Source organism: Hemicordylus capensis, chromosome 10 (assembly GCF_027244095.1).
Source record: "Hemicordylus capensis ecotype Gifberg chromosome 10, rHemCap1.1.pri, whole genome shotgun sequence".
Classification (NCBI taxonomy): Eukaryota; Metazoa; Chordata; class Lepidosauria; order Squamata; family Cordylidae; genus Hemicordylus; species Hemicordylus capensis.
Window position 1 is genome coordinate 15,549,724 of NC_069666.1, and position 25,199 is coordinate 15,574,922.

Consider the following 25,199-nt stretch of genomic DNA (forward strand, 5'->3'; position numbering starts at 1 on the left):
AACGTAGGATGGCTGTAGTTGTAGTGAACAGCACCTGGAAGTCCTTGTTCCAGGCAACACTGGTCTGGAGCCCTCTGCTAATGACTGGACAGCTTCTCTTACACTGGCTATTTCTAATCCTGTCCCCTGCTAACTGAGCAAAGAGGCATCTTTTTTTAAAGTGGTGATGCTCTTTATTTAGCAGGGGGAGAGCTCTAACTCCCATCACCAATGGCCTAAGACCTTTTAGTCGGGGTTGATGGGAGTTGTAGTCCAACAGTATCTAGGAACCCAAGTTTCAGAACCCCTGCATTAAGGATATACCCTAATTTGGCAGCATGACCTTGCTGTTCACTTCCCAGCTCAAACATATCGTATTGGCATGACAACAGGAGAGTGTAGTTTGCTTTGCCAATTTTTTTCTGAATTCTACATCATGGTAAACAATGTCTGTACCCAAAAATGTGTACACAAAGATGTACAATTGCACTAGAAGTGGCACATTACAATTGCACAGCTGCTTTTTGCTATTTTGAGCACCTTGTTCTCATCGTATAACTTTAAAATCTCTGTTTAGGTATTAAACAGAGACAGCTTATAGGTTCTAGCTGTGTCAGAGAGAGAACATCAAACCCAGAATAACAAGATGTGAGAATGGTCTGCTTGGAAATGGACAGCTAGATCCCATTCTGTGTGGCATAGAGAAATTACGTTGCAGGAAATAATTCCAACCTTGAGTTATTTCTTGTATCGGCATTACAGGAAGATCCAGATAATCTTTTTCTGTTTCAGCCATGCAGACCTCAATCTAGGAAGCTGTGCTTAATTTTTCCAAGTAGTGGGGGGACCTGTAGGTTTGGAGAGTTACTGGTTACCCCAGATTTTTTTTAGTATTTGCAGATGAACCCCAAAGAAACTTAATTGTATCTGAATAGAAGTTGGTATGTGTCACCTAAATGCAGTTATTGCACAGGAGCGGAGAGATGGAGTGCTCGTGGCAAACCAGTCAGTTACGGCTCTCACACCGTCTGCAGCATTAGCGGTCCTTCAAATGTGGACAGTGTGTGCAGAAACTACTCTGTGATGTTCTTGGGGAGACATGGCAGCTTGTAGCTGTGGGTAGAAATTCCGTCATCTAATGGAAAGGGTGAAAGAGGCCATTCTGTAGCCTTATAGTTTCTCCATCTGTCACTGCTGGAGGGGAGCAGAGCTGGTCTTGCCATAGCAAATGTGAATTGTCCCTCTTGCTAAGCAGATTCTGTCCTGTTTCCCATTTTGATGGGTGATTACATGTGAGCCCTTAGAAGATGGGTCTGCAGCTGTTGGTATGTGGTAGAGCATTGTGGGATAGGCCCAAGGTTCAATCCCTGGCATCTCTAAGGCGGGAGCACGTGTGCATGCTTACAAGTATTTGGATGTCCGCTCAGTTCATTTTCGATCCTGCTCAGGTTGAAGCAGGAAGGCACCATTCTGAATGCATGTGTGCACACAGTGCCTTGATACTGCTCCCAGAATAAAACTCATTTCGCACAGAGATGAAAATAGAGGGCCCACTGCTCCTGCCTGATATCTTGGAGTCAGTCAGTGTATCTCATATTTATTTATTTTACATTTATATCCCACTCTTGGGACTACGACTAAAAGTAAAGACAAAACTAATAACAGGCACAGCAACCAGCCTCAGAATTGAAAATGAAGACATTGAAGTGGTGGATAGCTTCTGCCTTTTAGGATCTACCATCAACAGTTAAGGATCCAGCAGTCAAGAAATGCACTGCAGACTAGCACTTGGTACGGTTGCAATGAAGGCCTTGGAAAGGATATTTAGATGCCATGGCGTGTCTATACCTACAAAGATTAGAATTGTTCGGACAATGGTTTTTCCTGTGACACTCTATGGATGCAAAAGCTGGACTTTGAAGAAGCAAGATAGAAAAAGTATTGATGCTTTTGAACTTGGGTGTTGGAGAAGACTTTTGAGGATACCATGGACAGCCAGGAAAATAAACAAATGGATCATAGAACAAATCAATCCAGAATTTTCACTCGAGGCACAAATGACCAGGTTCAAACTATCATACTTGGGACACATTATGCAAAGACCCAGCTCCCTTGAGAAGTCCATAATGTTGGGAAAAGTTGAAGGCAAGAGAAGAAGACGACGACCAACAGCAAGGTGGATGGACTTGATTACAATAGCAATGAATGCACCACTGAGAGACCTTAAAGGCCAAGTTGATCATCCTGGAGAGAATCTATCTATGTGGTTGCTAAGAGTGGACACCAGCTTGATGGCACTTAATCAGTCAATCCCACTCTTCTTCCAAAGAGCCCAGAGTGGTGTACATGGTTATATTTATCCTCACAACAACCCTATGAGGTAGGTTAGGCTGAAAGATACATGACTGGCCCAGAGTCACCCAGTGAGTTTCATGTCTGAATGTGGATTTGAACTCGGTTCTTCCTGGTCCAACACTCTAACCACTACACCACACTGGCTCTAGACAATACTGAGCTAGATGGACCAGTGGTCAGTCTATGTTCCTTTGACTAGACTAGCCAGGAACAAATGCCTTCTTAGGTTCACATTTTGAACCTAAGAAGGCATTTGAGCAAGGGTACAATGTCACCCCACTGGGCAAATCCATTTGATTTGTGTGGTAATTTTGTATATTAAAGAACTCAAGTTGGGAAGGAAATGATTAAAGGTAATTCATTTTCCTTTGGGTATATTGTGTACCAAACTGCTAGTGCCAATATCCTGAAAGGGCCAAGTGATCAAGCCACCAGCTCTTGTATTCATATTAGAAAGGCTTTCCTGAGTTAAACAGTTACCCCAGGAAAAAAAACATTACAAAGTTAATAGGGAGGAGAGCTGCTCTTGTGGTAGCAAGTATGACTTCTCCCCTTTGCTAAGCAGGATCCACCCTAATTTGCATGGGAGACTACATGCGTGAGCACTGCAAGGTATTCCCCTCAGGGGATGGAGCCGCTCTACGAAGATCATCTGCATGCTTGCATGCAGAAGGTTCCAAATGCCTTCCCTGACAACTCCGAGAGGGCTGAGAGAGACTCCTGCCTGAAACCTTGGACAAGCCGCTAGATGGACCAATGGTCTGACTCTGTATAAGGCAGCTTCCTATGTTAAACCTTGTTAAAATCAATGGGGCAAATTTAGTCATGGGTATCTTAAATCCCACTAATTTCCATGGTACGAATGCAGACTGACTTTCTTTGGATTGATGCTGCATCCACAATATCCTAAGATTACACTGTGTATCATGTCGTGGAGCTAAGAGTTTAAAAAAACAGAGGGCTATTTTGGGAATTGTCAATGATATGTATGTATTGTATGCGTGCATATGCACACATACACACCAGCTTTCTGCCAGGTACTTTACAGTGTAAAATACTAAAGCCAAAAACATGTTACAGAAGATGAGTTGGGTGAGGGAAGCGGAGTTGTTTCAGGCCATTGGTGGTCACTTCAGGAACTGAGCTCTGGTCTTTAAGTAGCCTCTGGGAAAGGGAGGGAAAAGCTTCCCCAGTGGTTCTCTCAAGTGACAGGTTGTCTCTTCAGGATCTGATGATATGAGCTCCCTGGCCTGTGCAGATCACCTTTCCGTCCCACAGAATGGCAGTGGCTGCACCATTGTATAGGTTTGGTGTTTGCATATCAACATTGGAAGCTATTATGTAGGGAGTCAGACCATTGGTCTGTCTAGCTCAGTATTGTCTACATGCACTGGCAGCGGCTTCCGCATGCAGACGCTCTTCCCTGAGTGGCCCCATCCCCTAGGGGGGAACATGTTACAGTGCTCACATGTGGCCTCCCATTAAATGCAAACCGGGGCAGACGCTACTTAGCAAAGCAGACAATTTATGCTTGCCACCAGAAGACCAGCACTCCTCTCCATTAAACAGGTTCGGACTGGCCCACAGGGCAACAGGGCATATTCCCGGTGTACCCCACCTCCCACCCTTAAGTACCCATTCTGCTCAAAACCTGGCGCCCTCCCCACATACATTCCACTGCCCTCTCAATGCCCCCAGTCCGGCCCTGCCGTTAAACATCTGTGGCACCATTGTGAGGTTGGTATGCAGTGTGAGCTTTGTTGGCTGCCTTCTGTTGGAATTATGAAAGCAGTATAGCTGGCAGCCGTGGGCCAGGAGTTCCCAGTTTTGGGTCCTCCATACATTGGGCTACAGCTCGCATCCTCCCAAGGCACAATGACTGAAAGTCAAAGTGTCTTCACTTCTAAGGCCATGGCTTCTTCTGGTATTGCTTGCTAAAATAAAACACAGGAATTTCTTACCCAAGAGTAGAAGCAGTGCGGCAGACAGTGGAGCCCTGTACCAGTACTATTCCTGCTCCTCTATGGGCAGGCCCCTTTCTACATGCATGTGCATGCACACCTCTAGTTTGCCCACACTGTTGCTGCTCTGAGTCTGTTGCAGAGGGCTTTGGATGCATGCCCAGTTCCTGAAAGGTTGCCCTTGTGGGTGTGTCTGATGCTCAGAGTGCAGGCATTCTGTATTGACACGGCTGTTGCCAATTGGTCCAGCTCAACATATTTGCCGCTTATCTTGAATGTATATTCTTGGTCTCCTCATTAGAAGAGTTCTCATAGATTTAATGCATGCTGTGATAAGTTTGCTTATCTCTGCCCTGGTTCTGCTGTTCGAGTAGAAATGCCCAGCAAAGTCCTCTGCCTGTGTTTTTTTTTTGTTTTTTGTTTTTGTTTTTTGCCTTTTCCCTTAAACCAGTAAGGTCTGATCTCTAGCATTCACTCTCTAAAATGCTGCTTCACACATACTATTTCAGATACAAATAAATTGTCACATTGGTCATCAGTGTGGTTGAACAAGCACCTATTCTGGCCTTTGTGGCTTTGATGCATTCACCCGGGGGGGGGAAACAATTTGTGCTGCTGTTTCTACACTCCATAGAATACTGTATTTACCTAAATAGGAGATGACTCTGAATTTAAGATGACCACTTTTAAAAATAGTTTAAATACATACCTGTATTTACCCAAAAGGAACTTGTATATACCTTCAGTTGGCCAAAAAGAACAGAATTCTGAATTTTAAGGTGGCACCCTGACTTCTAATAGCAAGGAACTTGGAGGGGTGTGGATTAGTCTTGGATTCAGGTAAATATGGCATGTGCTTTCTTCTGATGTGGTATTTGCTGTGTAAAGTGGCCTTCATTCTCTGCCTCTAACCCACGTCTCCACAACTTCGGTTCTCCAGCTGTTCTTGGAATATAATTCCCATCATCTCCCAGCCACAGTGACCTATAGTCAGGGATGATGGGAGTTGTAATCTGGCATCTGCAGGAACGCTGAAGTTGAGCAGTCCTGTTCTAACCCCTACTTCCTTTTTTTTTTTTTTTAAGCTGCAAGGGTGACAGGGAGGTCTATTTTCTGCTCTTTCATAAATTGGGGCCAGTTACTTCATGTACTGCAGTATGCAAACGTATTCCTTAATAAATGCTTTTTGCATGCAGTACAGAAGGATGGCTGTGCAAGTGTTACGTTGATGGCAGATGTGTTGAGTGCCAAATGTAGCTGTGTAGCTTTTATTGGCTTTCCCGTCATACATATTGTTCTGTACAGGGATATTAATTTTGATTGATTAAGTGTCGTCAAGGTGGTGTCAACTCTTAGTGACCACATAGATAGATTCTCTCCAGGATGATCTGTCTTCAACTTGGCCTTTAAGGTCTCTCAGTGGTGTGTTCATTCATGTCATAATCGAGTCCATCCACCTTGCTGAAGAACCTGGGGCCTTCTGCATGCAGCACAGATGCTCTTCCATAGAGTGACGGCCCTTCCCTTTCAACCATCCCAACCACCATCTTGCTGCAATACTCACTTTGGAGTAAGCCCCAATTGCACTCTGTGCAGCTTGCTTCTCAATGGACATAGCATTGCTTATGAGCATGGTCCCGTACAGTAACCTTTTGTTATGGCCCCAGCATTGATTGAGTTGGGATGGGGCTGACCTTAGACCTGGTAGGACACCCTCCTTGGCAAGCAGCCGCTGTATGGGTGCATGCATAGGATGGGGCTGTCTCTGTGGCATAATGTCCTTGCATCACATCTGCACTTGCTAGGCTCCCCCATATCCCTGCTAAATGACTGGCAGTGCAGAGCCATGTCGCTGGACAGGCCGAGGTTAGGGTTGCCATATTCTGGCTTTCCAAATGCAGGTGCCTAATTTGCATATTACATAAATTGGCTTGAAAATAGTGTTTGAGCAGAATAGTGGCTGAACGTTTTGCTCCATAACTCCGCTTCTACAAGAGCTTAGCTCCCCCCCTTTTTTAAAATGGAAGCTGAAATCCGGACAAATCTGGGTGGGCTAAACAATCTGGGTGAGATGCTTAAAATCTGGGTGAAACCCGGAATTCGGGGGGGGGGGGGGCATGGCAACTCTAGCCCAAGTGGTCCTTGGAATGCAAACCTGGCTGCTTTAGCCTTGCTTTGGGTGACAGTTCCTCCCCTCCTCATTTGTTATGCCAAGCATGTTCCCTATTTTTTGCTAAATGCTACTTTTTGTGAGAGATGGCATCAAAGGCCTGGGGAAGATGAGCAGTGAGGTTTTCAGGCTCTGGTGCCTGTCGTCTCTGGTCTCTGCTAGTGGGGGCTGTGGAGGACTAATTTGCTGCGTGACCTGGGGGGGGGCCTTGGAGTAGTTTCCCCCCTTGATAGAAGGAAGCCTTCCCTTCTCTGTGTGTGCTGCTGCTCACTGATCTGATCAAAAAGTCCCAGATTGATTCCTTAGAGTGGGTCTCTCCAGCACTTAATAGAAATGCTGAGTCACAAGTAGCGATGTCTGAGCGGCTGCCAAGTTGGGAGAGGCAGTTCTTGGGGAGAGCAGCAGAAAGGTGTCAGGTTGCAGAAAGACTTGCTTCCTTGTCCTCCTGCAGGATGCATGCTGAATTGGCACACTCACACCTGAAACACACACACACCCCTCTTACATCCCCACCCCACCAGATCTGTGCAATGACTCTTCTTTCGTGTTTTCTCTGAAGCAGTGGCGGATTTAAGGAGAGGCAAAGGAGGCACTTGCCTATGGCGTCAAAATTTGAGGCATTGGTGGCTACAGCAAGAGGGGGTGAGGGTAAAGTCCCCCCTTTTTCTTCTTAAAAACCGCTGCTGTGTGTGGGGGGGGAGTTCCCCCTCTTACTTTAAAACACCACTGAGTGGCGGAATGGAGCGGTAGCAGCTGCAGTGGGGAAGGTGGTGGTGGGACGAGGGAAAGGTTCCCCCTTTTAGCTTAAAGCAGCACCGCTGTGCAGTGAGGCTGCGAGGAAGAGCTTCTTCCAGCTCCCCCCTCCTCCCAAATGCATGCACGCCCCTGTCTAGAGCCCGTTTTGGACCTTTTGTCACACGTGGGGTTGGCAAATTCTTGGCCGCTTACAGGTGGCAAAGGGCTTAATGCGCCCCTGGGCCTGGAGCTTATTTTGGAGATAGCACTGACAAGACTACATTGCTCTGTTTCCAGGAGCCTTGCTGAACAATTCGTGCTAGCTCTGGACACCAAATATATCCATCTAAATTATCATCTCACGTCAAGAACATATTTCCTAGGCCCCCTTAATCAGGGGAAGGACAGTCTTAAGGCTTACGTGGCTGCGTGTTGTGCTGGAAATGGGAAGCATGTGAGTACGTAAGGTTTATCCATCTCTCCTGAGGACTTCCTGATCAGCTTCTCTGAGCCAGCCACATTGGTGAGCCATTCAGCCTCTACTCGCTTCTGCAGTGTGCATCTGCTGGCTGTGGATGTAGAGCTGTGATGCTGTAGGAACAAGGAAAATTGGTTCTCTGGGAATACACAGTCCTGGGATGGGGCCATAGCATTCCTGCTAGCTATGGACATTACTGAGTGCCTGCTTGCCTTGCAGAAGGTTCTGGGTTCCCATTACTGAGCAGAACTGTCGGCTCTCTGCAATTAAGGCATTTTATAAAATTGTGCCCCTGGGTCATGCTCGCGCTCATTCCAGTCCCTCTTGACCACGTTAGATGTTAATTGGATCCAGTTAGAAATAGCCTTAATGCGGGGATTCTTGGACCTGAGTCCCCAGATGCTGTTGGACCACAACTCTCGTCATCCTGCAGCCATAATGGCCATGGGAATTGTAGTCCAGCAACATCTGGGTTTGGAGAACCCCTGCCTTAAGTTCTCTTTGAAGACTATATGACTATATAGTCATAGGGAGCTGACTTCTGCAGAATCAGATCGTTGGTTCATCTCGCTCAGGCCTGCTCAACCTAGGCACACACACACTCTAGCTATTTTTTGTACTACAACTCCCATAATCCCCAGCCACAGTGGCCAATAGCCAGGGATTATTGGAGGATATTTGGATATTTAGGATATTTAGATCCCGCAATGTGTCTATACCTACAAAGATTAGAATAGTTTGGACAATGGTTTTTCCCATGACACGCTGTGAATGCAAAAGCTGGACTTTGAAGAAGCAAGGTAGAAAAAGCATCGGCGCTTTTGAACTTAGGTGCTGGAGAAGACTTTTGAGGATACCATGAGGACAGCCAAAAAAACAAACAAATGGATCCTAGAACAAATCAAACCAGAACTTTCACTCGAGGCATAAATGACCAGGCTCAAACTATCATACTTCGGGCACATTATACGAAGACCCAGCTCCCTTGAGAAGTCTATAATGCTGGGGAAAGTGGAAGGGAAGAGAAGAAGAGGACGACCAGCAGCAAAGTGGATGGACTCGATTACCATAGCAATGAATGGACCACTGCGGACCTTAAAGGCCATGCTGATCTGGCACAGAGCATCTGCACCCCTAGTCTTCCCTTTCCCAGTCCGCTTTCCCTCCCCGCCGACCCGGCGGTGGCCACTTTCCTTCCCTCGCCATTCCCATGGCTATCTGGCAGCTGCTCGCGAATTCTCGCAAGAGCTGCCACGCGTGGGATTAGCCACGGGTACGTCTTAGATAAATAAATATAATGTATTTATTAATTTATTTGTTTTATCTCACCTTTCATTAAAACAACCCCAAGGTGGTTTACAAAAAACTTAAAACTGTTATGTAATAAAAATTGAGTCAGTGCCATACTGTTTGCTCTTGGCTCTACTGGATTTTGGGCAGAGAGTGTTTTCGGGGGAGGATCTCCTTTGTATTCAGATGCCAGCTCAGGTTCAGCTGAGTTGTGCACAGAACAGGGTCTTCTCGGTGGCTGCTCCAGGCCCCAGAATTCTCTCCCCGATGAGAGAACTATGCTGCCCCATGTCCCCTGGCCTTCAGACCAGACTTAGAACATATTTGTCTTGCTGGCCCTTGATGTGGGATGAACTTCAATTCCATTGTTGCTTCTGAGTATGTTACTCTTATATTGTTGGCTTCTATATGTGGTCTGTTACTTTATTGTCGATGTTTTGTTAGTCAGTTCGGGGTCTCTTTATTTTTTAAAAAATATTGTATACCTTAAACCAGGCCTTGAAAAATCTTCAGATCTAAGAACAGCCCTGGTGGATGAGGCCCAAGGAAGCCCATCTAGTCCAGCATCCTGTTTCGCACAGTGGCCCCCCAGATGCCACTGGAAGCCACAGGCAGGAGTTGAGGGCATGCCCTCCCTCCTGCTGTGACTCCCCTGCAACTGGTACTCAGAGGCATCCTGCCTTTGAGGCTGGAGGTCTCCTAGAAGCTAGTCCAAAAACTGTTGGAGGGAAGAGGGTAGATGGCCTTCCCTTCATCTCTCTTACAAGTACCGTATTTACTCGAGGGTTGCCTGGGGCAATAAATATTTTAAGTATCTTGACCTCCTGAAATGGGTGCTGCAGTTAAATTTCTAAGCATCTTAGCTCTCTAGTACCTAGGATTTGTCAGGCTCTGACTTAAATGATAAATAATTGCTGAAATCTGCTTTTGGATTTCGCATGTAGTCTCCCATTCAGATGCAACCAGGATGGACCCTGCTTAGCAAAAGAGACCATTCATGCTTGCTACCACAAGGCAGCTCTCCTCATTGGTGCTAACCTGGCAGTTGCACAGTAACCTGTTCCCTAAGGATCGTTGAAATGAGAGCTGCAAGCAGCTGCGTGCTGGTGATCTTTGTGGTTCTTCCCCGCCCCTCAGGTTTGCAGGTGTTTGCCCTGGTTCTCCCTAAGGGCACCACAAGTTATTAGCCAAGAAAATAGAGGCGGGATTTCCATGCAAAGGAAACCCACATTTGACAGCAGTGAAAGTCAGATTCTGAATCCAGAATAATCCACTGGTACTCTCCTCAAAGTAAGAAGCTCTGAGTTTAGATCAGTGGCACTTAAAACCTTTGGGGATGGGACCATGGCTCAGTGGTAAAGTGTCTGCTTTGCATGCAGAAGGTCCCAGGTTCCTTCCCTGGCAGCATCTCCCGGTAGGTCTGGGAGAAACCCCTGCCTGAAACCTTGGAGAACTGCTGCCTGTCAGTGTACACAATACTGAGCTAGATAGACCAATGGTCTGACTCAGTATAAGGCAGCTTCCCATGTTCCTGTTTGTTTTGCTACCTTGCTCCAGCTCTAAAACTGTTTCAGCTTTACAACCTGAGTTGCCTAGCTTTGGCTTAGGTGTCGGACCCCCCACATGTAACATTGTTTGCTATGGGAGAAACGGTTCAGAGTTGAGAGGTTTTGACTTAAGACACACTATACAGGAACGAATGGTGTCGTAAGTCTGAGGACTTCCTGTGCTCGGGGTGTGTGTGTATAGATGTGTGTACACACACACACTTATTTTATCTTATTTATTTATTGTTAAATGTATATACCGCCTTTCATTAAAACAATCCCAAGGCGGTTCGCATAGAAAAATTAAATCAAGACTATAAAATACACAATTAAAACGTTAAGCAAAATATAAAAACATCAATCTGACTAAAAATATTTAAAATTAAAACATAAGATAACCATACAATATACAATATACAAAGAAGCAGCAGCAGAGACTGTCATATAAAAGCCTGGGTTAAAAAGCCATGATTTAACACACTTCCTAAAAACTGTGATGGAAACCGAGGAGCGAATAGCCACCGGGAGAGCATTCCAGAGTCTGGGGGCAGCAACAGAGAAGGCCCTGTCCTGCGTGCATGACAGCCGAGCCTCCTTCATTGTCGGCACCCAGAGCAGAGCCCCCTCAGATGACCTCGTCAAGTGGGCAGCAACCCTGGGGACCCTTGGGTATCTAGGTAGAGAGGTGTGTGTGTGTGTGTGTGTGTGTGAGAGAGAGAGAGAGAGAGAGAGAGAGAGAGAGAGAGAGAGAGAGAGAGAGAGATGTTCTGGGACTATAAAACTCCTTGTGCAGGTTTGGTTTACTATACATCTTTAACAATCTGTTTTGATGTCCATCTTGGACTAAAAGCAGAGTGTAATCTTCATTTAAAGGGGAGGGGAGTCCATAGAACCATTTGGGCCGCACACAAGTTAACACCTGTGTTGCATTCTTTATTTTAAGCTTGTAGTTTGAGTTTTGAAAAATGAAATACTAATAGATTATATAAGTATAGACACAGAGCAGGGTCGAGGATTAGAAGAGTGAAATACATGAAGTCATGTAGAACACAGAAGCTCGTCTTAAGGATGCTGCAGGTTTAAGTGTTTATTGAATTACAGAGGACTAGAAAGCTTGCTTTTTTTAAGGTAAAATAAAATTCAGTACCTTGCAGTGTGCAAGAGGTCTACTTCCTAGCCTGGCATCAGTTCAGCTGCTGCTGTATCTGACTGTAGAGCCTCTGGCTGTTCTGTACACAAACATGCAAGCACTTATTTTTCTATTCAACGTGTAGATTTTGGGGAATGCCAGTGTTCCTTTTCAATACAAAGCTGTGCCAGGCTCTGCCTGGAATATGTGGTGGATTACTACTACGAATATTTATATACTACCCTTCAAAGTTTTCAAAGCGGTTTACATAGAAGAATAAATAATACATAAATAAGATGGTCCCCTGTCCCCAAAGGGCTCACAGTCTAAAAAGAAACATAAGGCAGATACCAGCAACAGCCACTGGAGGGATGCTGTGCTGGGGTTGGATAGGGCCAGTTGCTCTCCCCCTGCTAAATAGAAGAGGATCAGCACTTTAAAAGGTGCCTCTGTGCTCAGTTAGCAGGGGTAACTGCACCGCCTGTAGTCCCACCGCCTTCAGTATGTAGCTGCTGGCTTGGCCTATGAGGATGTGTGTGAGTTATAAAACAGTACAGTTGTGTTGGGAGGGCAGCAGAATGTGTAAAGTGTCTTCAGGAGGAGCAGCAGCCTCTGAAAGAGGTACTGGCTGCAGCTTTGAATGACTTCACACCTACTATTCAGAAATTCCCAGAAGTCTTTGCTCTGAGCTCCAGGCGTCACAGATGGCCATAGATCTGCATACATCCCCTGCTACGCCCATGCTTCAGTACAGACTGTGTGGGCAGCAGGGTGAGAAAATGGAGGTGTTTACAGGCTGAAAAATAAACATGAGAGGGATTCCCAAACTGCTGAATTACTGGACGTGTGTATGACTTCTGCATGACTAGGGCATTGCACCCTCCCGATGTACTGTTTTGCCTTAGAGTAAAGCTGCCATTAATGTGCACGCTGATCTGCCTCTGTTGTCTGACATGGGACTTCAGCGTGCAGTCATATCATGTGCAGCAATCTGGCTCTTGACTGATGCTCTGCAAGATCCACTTGGGGGTAATACACAGATGGCAAGGCACTATTTGCTGTGGCTGATAGACTGAAAGAAGTCTCAGTGGAAGAAAACAAAAGCAGGTACTTGGGATTGGGCTGCAGTTCAGTATGAGAGTACCTGCCTAGCCATGCAGAACGTCCCAGGTTCAATCCCTAGCATCTCCAGGTAGGGCTGGGAAAGACTCCTGCCTGAAGCTGCTGCCAGCCAGCAATATTGAGCTAGATGGTGGACCAATGGTCCGGCCCAGGTGGTGGCTTCCTGTGTTCCCAAGTCGGCACCTTTACATCCAGGAGAGCTGGATGCCGGTGTGCTTGACCTAGGTAGGACACCTGCATTGGAGTAGCTCAGCATCGCTAGTTAAACCTTGCAGGTGATGCGGTAGGGACAGCCTTGGTTTTTGGCACAAGCTTGCTGAATTGGAGGGTGGCTGTAATCTGTATTCCAGACACGCGGAGGTCTATCCCTGCATAGATTTCTTTTGAGAATGCACAAGCACCACCTGGTTAAAGGGAATAGAAACTGGCGTGCCGTGTGGAGGTGGAAGTGTACATAACTCATCCTTTTGTCTTGTTTGCAGTTCTTAACATGCTTGGCAATCCCCTGGGGAAGCCCCCTTTGGGTTTCCTGCCTCTGGACCCCATTGGCTCCGAGCTGACGGAGAACCTTCCAACCCCAACTCTGAGGAGCTCCCGCCTGGACAGCAGCCGTTCACTCCTGTACTCGCGCTCTAGCAGTCCCTCAGACTCGGATACCAGTGGATTCAGCTCTGGCTCGGACCACCTTTCAGACTTGATTGTAAGTTTTCTCTCTTTCCATTGGGGGAGGGGAGATTGAGGCAGGTGGGCACTGCTGAGTTGCACAGAAACACTGAAATCCTGATTGACTAATGGGAGTTTTAGAAGGCAGTGTTTGGTTGCAGACATCTTCCTGGCAAATCACTGAAAAAACAAGAGAACCCGAGCAACTGCAGGTGGGTGGCTCCCTTCCTCCCCCCTTACGTGATCAGGGTTAAGTAACTCCTCCTCTTCAAAAACATGGCTTTTGGGAATGGTAAAAGTAAAGTGTGCCATCAAGTCGATGTTGACTCCTGACGACCAAAGAGCCCTGTGGTTTTTCTTTGGTAGACTTCAGGAGGGGTTGACCATGGCCATCTCCCACGCAGTCTGAGATGATGCCTTTCAGCATCTTCCTATGTTGCTGCTGCCCCATATAGGTGTTTCCCATAGTCTGGGGAACATACCAGTGCGGATTTGAACTGGCAGCCTCTGGCTTGCTATTCAAGTCATTTCCCTGCTGCGCCATTGGGTGGCTTAAGGGAATGGTAGTTGGCGCCTGCATTAGAACACTTTTTCAGATTTTGTGCAAGGGAAAGCCTGCTGCACCCAAAAATGCCAAATTCGGAATTGATCATGAATTACGGACACTGCACACTCCATCGCTCCTGATCCCCATTCCGTTGATCTGCTGGACGCTAGATGCTAATGCTTTCGTGTCTGCTCATTACAAAGGCTTGAGGCTGAAGGAAGATGTGTTTTACTGTAGGCTTGTGAATCGTGACAAATGGAAGGGTTAAAGTGGACATGTAACATTTTTTTAAAAAAGCCAAATACTGTAACACAAGTATTCTCAAACTTGGTTTCCCAGATGATGTCGGACTACAACTCCCATCATTCCCCAGCCACAATGGCCAAAGTTCCTGCTGTAATCAGAAAACTAGTTGTGAGGTGATATAAGAGATGCAGCTTATGCAGTAGAGCACTTCTTGGGTGATGATCGTCACTATTTCTCAAGCCGGGCCACTTTGGCAGAAAACCTTCCCCGTGAGACCCGTTTCTCACTGGCCTGACCTTCACATAATAATGCACTTTGCTCAGTGCTGGGAGGGCCCTTTAAGAGAGATGGTGCCGTCTCTTAAGAGCTGTAGGAGGAAAGCACTAAGAAGGGCTACACTTCCCAGCACTGCATGTATGCCTTTCAAGATGGTGCAGGGGTTCAAGAGGGCTCCATTTCTCGTAAAGAACTGCGCAGTGGGAATGATAGTTTCCGCTTGGTGCCTGGGGGACTGTGCAGAGTATTCCACTTCAGCCAAAGCTTCATGTAGGCCAATAGGTTCAAGTTCTTTAATGTTACAGCCACAAGCCAAAACAAAAGAAAAAGATTACAATTATACAACAGTAAATAGAGTATATATAACTAGAACAGGTTAAAATTAAAATTAATTAAAAAAATTTAACAGACTCGGAAACATAGTGATAATAAAATTAAAACAATAAAATATCCTTATTAACCAATAAATGATTAGTTGACGGAGGTGCACTTGGGGGCTGCCCATGAGCCCTGCTACTACTATAAATATTTCTATATCTCTTTTCAACAAAAGTTCCCAAAGCTGTTTACATAGAAAAATAATAAATAAGAGGGCTTAAATAAGAGCCTTAGGCTGAAGGAAAGTGGTTTAATTGTAAGATTCAGCATGTACCGTTCTGCTAGGTAGTAAACAGGGAAGAAGAAAGATCATTAGTGGGATAACAAGGCCACTATTCCAGTGAGGTGGAATACAGAGGATTAAAGGCCCTTTTTGTTACCTCCCCCCTTTAAAAAATGAACTTTATCAACTTTTGTTTCTGAGCTGTCAGTTAATCCTGCCTTCATCTGAAGCTTTGGGTATTCAACTAGTAGGATCTTCAGACTTGGAGATACAACATTCTGAGTGGAATCGAAACCTGGTCTCTCTTCCAAATGGCAAGAGGTAATGCCTTTTGCTATGGTCTGGTAAAAAGGACCTGCAATTAACAGGAATGCTACTCGTTCCTTATGAAGAGCTTTATCAGGCATGTGTGTCAGACCAGAGAGTTACAGCTAATGAGCATATTTGAACTGCATGCTACTAAATATTTATATGATCCTGGATGCTTCCAAAACATAGTTCAGTGCAACATGCCTGTCCTGGCATATTTGAAATTCTCAACCATTGCAAAATTTCTTATCAGCTCTTGAAGAATAATAAATGGGTTGATAACCATGGGGCGAGGGGAAACAGTTAGTTTAGACATAATATCTTATAAATAAATAAGGATTCTGGATTCTGCTCCTTTTAGCACCTCTTTGGCCACACTTTGAAGTTCCTCTCCGTGAGAGCTAGAAACCTCCTCTAACCAAGAGCAGAACTTCACCAACGTCCTACCCAGAAGACTCCTTAAATGGTAGCTTTGCAGGATCCACTAGAGTCAGCTAGTCCTATCTTACACTCAATAGGCTTTTCTTGTGCAGAATTTAATATTTATTAAACTGAAGAACTTCAGAAATGTGAAATCCAGAGCAGCCCAAGGTATTGTGATGCCTGAAGCGGGGTGTCAAATGCTACCTTGCCCCATGCCCCTTGATGGAGGCCAGTCCCCTTTCAGAAACAACCCTTGCGAACTTTGAAAGTACATGGCTGGCCGGGAGGAGGGAGTGTTGCTAGTAGCCGCCTCCTTCTCCTCATGTGCGTCTTGTATGTTTTTTGCAAGGAGTATGAACTATTTTCAACATTTGCAAGGGTCAGATTCAAGTTCTGGTTGTTTTCACTTGCTTCGGGTCTGAAAGGTGCACTCATTCTCACAGGCTCTAAAGGGTGTTGGCCAGCAGTTGGACTCATCTCTGTTGCAACCTGGGTCCACCAGATCAAGGTGGCTTCTTATGGATGACTGGATGTGATCTTGAATTTGAGGGGCTCTGATCCTTTCAGCCACACAGACTGGTCATGGTTTATTGGGGCATTGTGCCACTGCTCTGGTTGTGTGGATGTTCTGATGTGTTGTCCTCTGTCAGCTGTATACAATACAACCTACTCTGGTTGCATGTGTAGTCTGTGGCAACTGTACTGCCCATGTAGAAGTCAGTGGTGTCAGGCTGGGTGCCACATTTGTTCTTTGGCATGACTGGGATTTCTGTTGACGGCTCTAGTGCTGCTCTGGTGGGGGTGGCGGGTGGGCTCTTATCACCCTGCTGCCATCCCAGTGACCCTAACACTTTTGAACCAGTGAAAAGTACTGGTTTGGTTCAGAAGACTAAATCCTTCTGACATTCTTTGCTTGTAACAAGCAACCTGAATGGCTCTTAATGGTAGTAACTCCTGATCTGGAGTAGGTAGAAAGCAAGGAGCCAGTGCATCAGGACTGTTCAGCTTTGGCCCTCCTGCAGATGTTGGCCTGCAGTTCCCATAATCTCAGGGTATTGGCCACTGTGGCTGGGGATTATGGGAGTTGTAGTCCAAAAGCAGCTGGAGGGGGGGCTGAGTTGAGCAGGCCTGCAGTACCTACTTGTCCGTGTAAGCTGTACTTCTAACACCTGTCTCTTGCAGTCAAGCCTCCGTATCTCCCCGCCTCTGCCCTACCTGCCTATTAGTGGTATTACCCGAGATTCCCTCAATGGAGCAGGGTCCCACCTGGATCAAGATCAAGCTACCTTGGCTGCAGTCACTTCCACCCCAGCCAGCATGCCCAAGCAGTGGCCAGGAGCATCCGCATGGCCTTCCTGGAGCCTGCCTGACTCCCCAGAAGACCCCTTCAGCATTGAGAGGGAAGCCAGACTTCACAAACAGGCTGCAGGTGAGCTCAGGGTCTGACTTGGCATGGAGGAGGCAGGCGGGTTGGGTTTGGCAGAACTGCAATGCTAAGCTCTCTCTGGCTGCTGAATGAAGCTCCCTTTTTCTGTATGGCTTCTGTCTTAAGCCGTGAATGAAGCGACGTGCACCTGGAGTGGGCAGCTCCCTCCCCGAAACTACAAGAATCCAATCTACTCGTGTAAGGTGTTCTTGGGAGGAGTTCCTTGGGATATCACTGAAGGTGCGTAATCTTAAAGTCGGCATAAAGCTAGAGGGGCAGTGGTGGGGTGAAAGGCTCCGTTTTCTCCATCCTCTTCTCCCCACCAGTGGTAGAGTATTGCATGCAGAAGGTCCTAGGTTCAGTCCTGACATCTCCAGTTAAAGCATCACTGGTGGGGTCAGATTGGGAAAGCTTACTTCCTGTCAGAGTGGACAGTGCTGGGTTAGATGGGTCCTACTGGTTCAGCTTGGTATAAGGCAGAGGTTCCCAACCTTGGGTCTCCAGAGGTTGCTGGACTACAACTCCCATCATCCCCCAGCCACAATGGCCAAGGATTATGGGAATTGTAGTCGGTCATCATCTGGGGACCACACAAGCAGTGTTCCCTCTAACAGGGATTCCCAGATGTTGTTGACTACAACTCACAGAATCCCCAAGCAAAAGCCATTGCAGCTGGGGATTCTGGGAGTTGTAGTCAACATCTGGGAACCCCTGTTGGAGGGAAAACATGACCCAAGATTGGGAACCCCTGGTATATCCAGAGAATGTGAAGAATAACATTATCATATGTTCATATTCAAGAGCCCAAGTAGACAATATGTCTATTGTATGAAATGCCACTTGCCTATATAGGGTGGGGTGTGTGTGTGTGTAAAATATAATAAGCATCTGTGTGGGGCTTGCATCTGGATTGGAATCACAGCTGGGAGGGGCAGGCTTCTGCCCGTTAAAAGTCGTGACCTGAATCTCCCTCCTGCCCAGCCCAAATCTCTTTGCCTTGGGAAGGAAAATCCCCATTGCAGAAATGCCCCAAGGCGTCAGCAAAAGTTTTCCCCAGCTTTATCAGGAGGTATCGGGGTTAATCCTGGAACCTTCAGCACACAAAGCAGAAGCTTTGTGTCGCTCCACTTGAGCTGCGGCACCATCCCCAAGGGGACAGAAGCAAGCACCGCAGAGCACCTGTTTTGCATTGATCCCTCCTCACGCAATTCAGGTGTTGCACAGTCATTACTGACAGCAGTAGTGTACATAGGAAGCTGCCTTATATTGAGTCAGACCATTGGTCCATCTAGCTCAGTATTGTCTACTCAGACTGGCTGTGGCTTCTCCAAGGTCACAGGTAGGTTACTCTCCCGGGATGGGGACAGAAAGCATGCCTATCCATGTGGTAAATAGAACTTGGGTTGGGTATAGAAAATGCAAGTTCAAATCCCCTGCATTGGACAGCAAGTAACTGTGGTCCAATTTTATTACTGGAGCAGGGGGCTAACTGGCCCGCCCGCACAGAGGTACAGCTCTGGGAGTTTTCCACACAATCTGTCTGTCCTGTAGCTGTCATTCAGATATCTTGAAAGCAGCATGAGATCTAGCCACAGAGAAGCAACAGCTATGGGGCATTGATAATACAGTCACCCCTCGCCAACCGTGGGTTTCCCAATCGTGGTTTTAAGTATCTGCAACTGGGAGATTGTGGCAGGTCTCGCCTATAGATATCTGAGTATCCTTGGTTTGGAGAGATTTGGGGGCAATTTGGGCATGGGTTTTTTGCAATTTCTGGGGGTGGGGGAAAAATGTTTAACTGTGTTTTTCAGTCGTTTCCCGACCACAATTCCCCTAATCCCCTGTTTTGATGTATTTCTGTTGCTCTCCAACTGCGAATACGCCAACCTCAAGGTTTTCCTGGAAGGGAACCCTCGAGGTTGCAATGGGATGGCTGTATAAGAATTGTTTCTGTGTTTGATTGTGCCTTTTATAAGATGGCTGTAAAGGTAAATGAGAATGGTAAAACTTTGAAATTGCTACAGAAACTCTGTAAACGACAGTATCAGCTAAGTTATCTAAAGACAAGGTTTGGGGGAAAAACCACGGATAAGCATTTTCCAGGCACATTTCCAGCACTTAAAAGTAACCAATGATGCAGCCCTGAACCAGGAGGTCCAAGTAGTGCTTAGAACAGAAGCTGGTACCTCTTGCACTCCTAGATGTATTTGTCAGTCTTCTGCTTTCTTTAAGCCTGTACTTAGACTCAGTGGAAGACAATCTATACGTTCAGAAGAATAATGAAATCTAGACAGGTGGCTCCCAACCTGGGTGCCTCCGGATGTTGCTGAACTACAACTCCCATCATCCCCAGGGACAATAAATTGTAGCTGATGCAAGTTGTCCTTCAGCAATATCCGGAACACTGGTCTAGACTATACCACTCAGAATGCAGATGGGGGGATAGCATGTTTGGGATGCTACTCTTCATAAAAATGCTCAGTACTTAAAAAAAAAAAAAAAGCACTTGAGAAGACGGCTAGACTGGAATCCTTCTTTTCTGACTTGGTGTAGCTGTTCACGCACAAGGACTCAAGTGTGGAGGTTTGATGTCTGAATGCTCTCCCCACCTGCAGTCTGTAAAATTGTAGGACTGTACCATGTGCCCAGCTGGGATTCTTTAGGCACCTTTTGGTTAGACGGGAACTGCTTGCTGAGCTTGCCTGCAGGCACCCACATAAGAGAATACACTTTTTTATTTATTACATTTAATTAATACATGTACATCTAATACATACAGCTTCTTGTATTTAATACAAGAAGGTGCCTTATGCAAAGCCAGACCATTGGTCCATCTAGAATACTGGTCTACACTGACTGGCAGCAGCTCTCTGAGGTTTCGGGCAGGAGCCTTTCCCAGCCCTAGTCTGAGATGCTGCCAGGGATTGCACCTGGGACCTTCTGCATGCAAAGCAGGTGCTCTGCCACTGAGCGACAGCCCCGCCCACCCTAAGCATAGTCATCTCACCCCGTGCATTGGAATGTGGCTCAGGGGCGTCTTCGTGTTTTCTTCTAAGTCCGTCTCTCCTTTCTGCAGCGGGTCTGATCAGCACCTTCCGTGTGTTTGGCTCGCTGAGAGTGGAGTGGCCTGGTAAGGATAGCAAGCACCCCCGCTGCCCTCCCAAAGGTAATATGCCTAAAGGTAATACAGACATGGTAGGAACAATTTTATCCATGCTACATACAGAGCACTGAGGGCTACTGGGCAAGCATGGCTGCATGCTGGTGACCGGATGGGTGGAGCACCTTAGGACAGAGGTCTCACTGTGACACGCAGGTTCTTTCCATTAATGTAATCTGTGGACTGGCTTAGGGGAAACTCTGTACACTGGTGGGGATTCAAGGAAAGGGGGAAAGAGCAGGGCTTCTGGAGCCTTAAAACACACACACACACACACACACACACACACACACACACACACACACCCTACCTTGTTTGGGAAGAGTGACCAGAACAGTCTTCCTGCCCCTCTCCCAATCTGTATCGAGGGCATGACTACAGCCAGCTTTAACATGCTAACCAGAAAACTCTGCATTCCCCCCTAAGGAGTTTGAGACATGACAGTCTTTGAACAGCAGGCCCAACTAACTTGAAGTTAGGGCAGGAGAATTCCCAACCTGTGGTACGCCAGGTGTTACTGAACTACATTTCCCATCATACCCAGCTCCAGTTTATTGTGGCCGATGATGATGATGATGAGAGTTGCGGTTCAGCAACATCTGAAGTACCAAAGGTGATAACCCCTGATCTAGGCATCTCAGGGTGTTTTCACACTAGTGTGTCTTTTTCTTTTTCCCACTACTGACATCTTTTGCTCACTCATATCTGAGAATGCAGAGGATGCTTCTCCTGAAGGATTGCACTCCTGTCTTTTCCCATGCATTCTACTTTTTTTTGTTACTAGCAATTTATTAAACAAACATGTCCAGAGTTCAGCAATCAAAATACAATATTCAATAAAACCGCAATATATATTTACCCTCACTGTCCCAACTTATGACTATTCTCTCAAATCATGCATCCAGTTTAAGCCCACATCCAATACACAAATACCTGTAATATAATTGCCACCCCTACCAAATTAAAAGAGAGGCTATACGTTTTTTTCATGTGCTGCCAAGATCTGCAAGTCAGTTATCCACTGTTCCACCTCAGATGCTTTTATTTTCCTGTTTTGAAGTATCTGATGCTTTGCCAATATCAATGCTCAAAGGAGCCATGCCAGTATTTGGACAATTTCAATTCATTTGGAATTATCCCTTGTATTACCATTTCTGATGTAAATTCAGAGTTCAGTTTTATTTTAATCTCTGACCAGCAACACTTAGTAGACAGTTTAAAAAAAACTTAAAGCATTAATAACAATTCATAAAGTGTAACAATTGGATTAATTATTAGTCTGTCTGATTCTTTTAGCCACCACACAAAATTTGGCCTCATTATATGTAATGTCAAAATCATGGCCAGCAAGAAAGCAAACAAAAAACTCCTCTGAATGGCCTGCTAAATTTCTTAGTAAAAGAGCTATAAGAGAAGTATGAGAACCTCAATAAAAAGTACAGTCTAATAAAACATGAACTATAGACTCAAATACTCCATCTCCACATGGGCATACCTGTTCCTCATAAGGAATCCGCTTAAACCTAACCTCCAGAACTGACAGGAGAGCATTAAAACATGTCAACAAGAACATTCTTCTGTACTTGGGCACCATTAACATGCTAAGGTACCTAGCTGGTTTGGAGTTACATATTTGTTTCCCAAATTAAAACCTTTTTGTAACATAACTCAGATCATTTTGGCATGCGGTGTCTAGGAGCTTTTGAGGGCTAACTTGGCAAGGTCATGGCCCCACGCTATCAATAGCTCATGAGAGAATCCAAGTGAATAGAATTTCTCCATTATTAGTAGTTTCCATCGCAATTGAAAGCCATCCTTCACTATCAAAGGTGCCAAACACTTAAGAGAAAAAATAAGCTTTACACCACTAGCCAGACCCAGGTTTCCACACTTGGTGCCCCTGCCTCTAAACATAAAATCACATTAGGCACACACAGCAAGGCACTGGAAATAAGCCTCTCAAAAACTTGGTTTGAGTTGTTTCTCAGGCCATAAAATTGGAGTATAAGGCGATTTGGGCACCATATAGGAGATGGGCTGATGCTTTGGCTTCATATAGTTTGATAGCAGCCGGAATAAACTGTCCACCTCTAATTCGGGGGAAAGCCAAGATTGCTGAAATACTACTTTGGGAATTCTACATCTTGCTTGGAAAACTAACCCTAAATATTTAAAACGGATGGATTTTAGATCCATCAATACTGCAATTCAACTTCTTAGGGGACTTTGCAAACGTCATGATTTTAGGTTTTTGGTAACTAACCTGCAAGGAATCTTTCCTGCAGTCGCATGCAAGAGCCTGCAGTGCTCTTCTTAACCCAATGGGGGAATGAGTTTTGTTCTGGGTGGCAGTATCAAGGCAGTGTGTGCGCACATGTATTCAGAAAGAGGCTTCCTTATTCAACCTGAGCGGGATCTAAAATTAACTGAGTGGACATCCAAAAAAAACTTGAGCGTGCACACACACACACACATGCCTTAGAAGGAACATTGATCCCGTCCCCCCACTCCACCCCACCCCAGTGCTTGCCATGGCAGGCTCTCTAGATGAGGATGGATCTATCTTTTCCTAGCACGCCTCTTCCCAATCCACTAAGGTGGATCATTGCATGGAACCGGATGAATGGCATTTGGCTCTGAATGAATTTAGGGCTAGTATAGTGTTGACGCACACACCCCAATCATGTTATCTGGACATACCCTTAGTGGCCTGGATTGATCAACCCTGCCATCCTCATACACCATTTGAGCACTTTAGAGGGAAATTATCCAGCAAGTATGCACCTCAATGAAGAAGAGGATGCCTGTCTCTTGTGAATCTAAAACAACTGTTCGGTTGACCCAAATCTTGCATCTTGCACTAATGGAAATGGTGATGGGGAATGAGTACATGGGCTTCACTGACAATAGGAGGGATTCTGTGCACTGGAACAAGAACTGGTGCTGGTTTCCCCTTCCTTGCATTGAGGCATTTGCTTGCTGTACGTGGGTTGAAGTTGGCTGCTCGTGGCAAAGGAGCTGTAGGTAGAGGGCGACCTCCATTGCACTTGCCTGGCATGAGGGGAGAGATGAGGGAGGATCAATAAGTCTATCAATGGCTACTAGTCATTCATAGACCTAAGTGGAACATCCATGTCCAGAGGCAGCATACTTCTGACTACTAGGCAGTGGGTCTGCGGGTAGCATCGCCTAAACATTGTTGGGGGATGCAGGCCGTGGTTGAATCAGCTGTGCTGCTTTGAGTGCAGGAGTAGGCAACTTTGTCACTCCTGATTGTTTTGAACTACAACTCCCATAATCCCCAGCCACAATCATAGCTAGGGATCTTGGGAGTTGTAGTTGACAGGTGCGGGGGGGGGGGGCAAATGTTGCCCAAGGCAGTCCTTAATGCGGACTGTGCTTCACGGGGGCTCCCAGGAGAGTGGGGCCGTGCACAGTCCTTGCCGTGTAAGCACACGTCTTGTCGTCTTCCTCCCCAAGGCTATGCCTACCTGGTGTTTGAGTCGGAGAAATCTGTGCGTGCGTTGCTCCAGAATTGTTCCCGTGATGTGTTGAGCCCCAGTGGCCTGAGTGAGTACTATTTCAAGATGTCCAGCCGAAGGATGCGCTGCAAAGAGGTGAGCAGTAGTGGTGCTGTACAGGCAAAACGGAAACCTTAAATCTCGTAGCTGAGTTTGGTATTGCTGCCACGTCTAGGTCTTTCTTTGAAGCATTGGCTGCAGCCTCTAAACCCTCCTGGGACTCGCCCTGTGTAGGCTCCCCACAAAGGATGGATTTGCTTGTTTGTTTACATTTATATTCTGCTCTAGGTAGGCTAGGCTTCGGAGAGACATGACTGGCCTAGAATTCCCCAGTGAGTACATGAGCCAGTTGGGGTGATTGGCAGTGTTCCCTCTAACAGAGTTTTCCAGATGTTGTTGACTACAACTCCCATAATCCCCAAGCGAAGGTTATTGCCAATGGGAACGTAGGAAGCTGCCATATGCCGAGTCAGACCTTAGGTCCATCCAGCTCAGTATTGTCTTCACAGACTGGCAGTGGCTTCTCCAAGGTTGCAGGCAGGAATCTCTCCCAGCCCTATCTTGGAGATGCTGCCAGGGAGGGAACTTGGAACCTTCTGCTCTTCCCAGAGCGGCTCCTTCCCCTAAGGGGAATATCTTGCAGTGCTCACACTTCTAGTCTCCCATTCATATGCAACCAGAGCCGATGCTGCTTAGCTAAGGGGACAAGTCATGCTTGCTACCACAAGACCAGCTCTCCTCTCCAAGGATGCTGGGAGTTGTAGTTGTCAACTTCTGGGAATCCCTGTTAGAGGGGACACTGGTGATAATTGGTACCATCTGGGGCAGGGGATAAATGCTCATTTTGATTTTTAACAAAGTCTCCACCCCTACAGATGGGGAACAGGTGATGGCTCTGCAGTGCTTTCAATGTGGTGCCCTGTTTCTATTATCGTGACTGTCAGGCCTGCAGTGGCCAAATTTGCAATGGTGTGTTAAAAGCTTTTTAAAGTCTTTAAACCTCCAAAACAGTTATTTAAAATGGTCAGTGTTGTCAGAGGAATGGAAATGGGCCGGCATGTCCTCCAAAGATTATTTCATGGAGAGAGTACAGTCGGTTCATCGTTGTCCTAACCTTGACCCCAGCCCTTCCCTCTGTGCAAAAATAGCTGTGGTTTTACCCTAATGGTTTGGGGCAGAGATAAAGGAGTGATAACGCAGAGAAAGCTGCAAGTGCAACAATGCTATTGCTGATTTTCCATCTCTAGGGCAGTCGACGTTG

At 46.2% G+C, this 25,199-nt stretch overlaps 1 protein-coding gene across 7 annotated transcripts in view; it reads left to right on the forward strand.

Annotated features, from left to right (window-relative positions):
- CPEB1 (cytoplasmic polyadenylation element binding protein 1) overlaps positions 1-25,199 on the forward strand; it is a 58,549-nt gene that overhangs the window by 24,257 nt on the left and 9,093 nt on the right. For 5 of the 7 annotated variants that reach the window (XM_053272754.1, XM_053272753.1, XM_053272749.1 and 2 more), the window contains 5 exons: positions 13,249-13,466; positions 17,014-17,260; positions 17,384-17,497; positions 20,334-20,438; positions 23,898-24,034. In XM_053272754.1, the coding sequence (XP_053128729.1) occupies positions 13,249-13,466; positions 17,014-17,260; positions 17,384-17,497; positions 20,334-20,438; positions 23,898-24,034 (821 nt within the window). The remainder of the gene's footprint in view (positions 1-13,248; positions 13,467-17,013; positions 17,261-17,383; positions 17,498-20,333; positions 20,439-23,897; positions 24,035-25,199) is intronic. The other 2 variants (XM_053272751.1, XM_053272752.1) reach the window with 1 other exon arrangement.